The sequence below is a fragment of the Notothenia coriiceps genome, unplaced genomic scaffold (assembly GCF_000735185.1).
Source record: "Notothenia coriiceps isolate Sejong01 unplaced genomic scaffold, NC01 NC01_scaffold00019000, whole genome shotgun sequence".
Taxonomy (NCBI): Eukaryota; Metazoa; Chordata; class Actinopteri; order Perciformes; family Nototheniidae; genus Notothenia; species Notothenia coriiceps.
This window is the reverse complement of record NW_011351701.1, coordinates 1,751,412-1,753,481: the sequence shown is the minus strand read 5'-3', so window position 1 is coordinate 1,753,481 and position 2,070 is coordinate 1,751,412. Positions and strand designations below refer to the sequence as shown.

Genomic DNA, 2,070 nt, shown 5'->3' with positions numbered 1-2,070 from the left:
AGCATGAAAGAAAGGCGAAATGAATGGGCTGTGATTTTAGTATTTTTAAGCAGAGGTCAATAATTTGTACGGCCCTCGGAGGATGTTGAAAAAATTGAAATGGCCCTTGAGAAGAAAAAGGTTCCCCACCCCTGCCATAAATAAACTACACAGAAACACACTACACACCTACGCAATGATTACATTCAGGCACAATTTAGAATACAACCTCTTTGGAAAATGTATACACTTATTGAAAACAAGCTACAAAATATAATACCTTGGAAAATGCCGTTTGATACTTTTTAATAGCCTTAATTTTCGCTAAATTGATTTATCAACTTTTGACACTTTTTAAGACCTCGAGGACACCCTGATTCACATTCTAATGCAATTATTGTTTTCACTCACTGGACTATCATGAGAACGTTGGCATGCAGAGAGTATCAGCGTGCTTTGTGAGTGAGCAGGTTATGCACAATTGCCTTATGGTAAAGGAGCTTTTTCTCTAATCAGGAAGTGTTTCTAAGCTTAGTCAAGCAGGTTCACTGACCCCCGTCTGGAAGCATGACAACTAACACAGCAGGCTCTACATAAACAAACAAATATTTTTACATTAGGGCTAAAAACATTCATGTTTATCACTGATATTCCCAAGGTAATTTAAAGATATAATAATAATATAGCTCTGCATTTCTGGCAGAATCTAATTTCAAGTGTTGATTTTTAACTAGCTATCCTCTATCTTTTATGAGTTATATTGTTTTTGTTGCATTTGTTATATTCCCTATTTTGCCTGATGTGCAAATAAAACCAGTGATGACTGAATATAAACATCATTATAGATAGATGTAAGGAAATGTTTCCATGTAACAGCTATATCTTTTTTTCCAAGAACTATTCTGTTTTACACATGATTGTATTGTTTTTTAACAAATAAGAGGATTTGGGTAATTGGATTATTTGTGGGAAGTTGTTTGTTTACCGTGATGAAGTCCCCTGCCCTGCAGTCGATGTCAACATTCTCATAATCCACACTGATCACTTCGTTGGGCTCAGCCATGAAGAAAACAGCGCAGCTGAGCTGAGGACGCTCTGCTGTGAAGGTGAACTGACCCTCCACTGCCACCATGTCCAGACACCCTGACACAGAGACATCAGTTTGCAATATTAAAATACATGTTCATGCCACTGACAGAACCACTAGAAAACAGCAGGAAGAAAATGTTTTTAAGTATATCAAGAGATTGCATTTAATTGCAATTATTTATTTATGTGCATGTACAAGTCCTTATAGCCTAGCTATAAAACAAACTGAAAACTAAACTTGAAAGAAAAGGGAGTAGTCTGTTCTGTTCAAAACTGACAATTAAAACAATTATAAAGACATTAAATGTAAGATGAAAAATGCAAGCATGTGATTATATCTTGCTCATACTGCACACACATTAATATAACCCTCAGATATAGGCACAACAAAAAACATAGATTTAAATTGACTTACTTAAGGGTCGACGGTAAATGAATTCCTCAGGTGTTTCTCTCTTGAGCTCCGAGTTGAAAAATGAAAATAATTCATCTTTTGAAATCTCGTTGTTCTGCAGAGGGGGAGGGGGGAAAGTGTTCACACAAAGTGAAACGATATCCTCGATGTGAATCTGTACAGAAGTGAAATCACCCAAAAGTTTGAAGCACTTACCTCGATGTATCTGGTGTCTCCCTTGAGGACAGACAGGCTCAACACCAGGAAGAAGAGCTGCTCTCGGAAGGTGCGCTCCATAACCCGCATCTCTGTCTGTCTGCAAGGCGCACCTGGGCGGAGGATCTGAGGCGCTCTGCGACCGGAGAGGCTTTTATAGGACAGGCGAGGCTTCCACCGACTCACAGACACCGTGCACCCCCCCTCCCCCCTACCGCACAACCAGATGCGTGGTCGTGACAGGGATGAACAAGCATGTGTTGAGCCAAAGAGAGAGAGTATGCAATTAATCATTTCAAGCACTGTCATATTACGAGGTGTTGCATTGAATTGCAAAGTAACTTAAAGAAAACTCACGTGAGTTGTTTGGTTGAAAAAAATTTTTTATTTTT

The 2,070-nt window shown here is 38.8% G+C and overlaps 1 protein-coding gene across 1 annotated transcript in view; it reads right to left on the bottom strand.

Moving 5' to 3' along the window:
• Nucleotides 1-1,790, bottom strand: part of crhbp (corticotropin releasing hormone binding protein) — a 5,145-nt gene extending 3,355 nt beyond the window's left edge. Inside the window, exons 1-3 of the mRNA XM_010778293.1 lie at nucleotides 1,679-1,790; nucleotides 1,484-1,577; nucleotides 965-1,122 (exon numbers count right to left, since the gene is read on the bottom strand). Of these exons, the coding sequence (XP_010776595.1) occupies nucleotides 965-1,122; nucleotides 1,484-1,577; nucleotides 1,679-1,768 (342 nt within the window). The 5' untranslated portion in view covers nucleotides 1,769-1,790. The remainder of the gene's footprint in view (nucleotides 1-964; nucleotides 1,123-1,483; nucleotides 1,578-1,678) is intronic.
• Nucleotides 1,791-2,070: the final 280 nt, after the last annotated feature.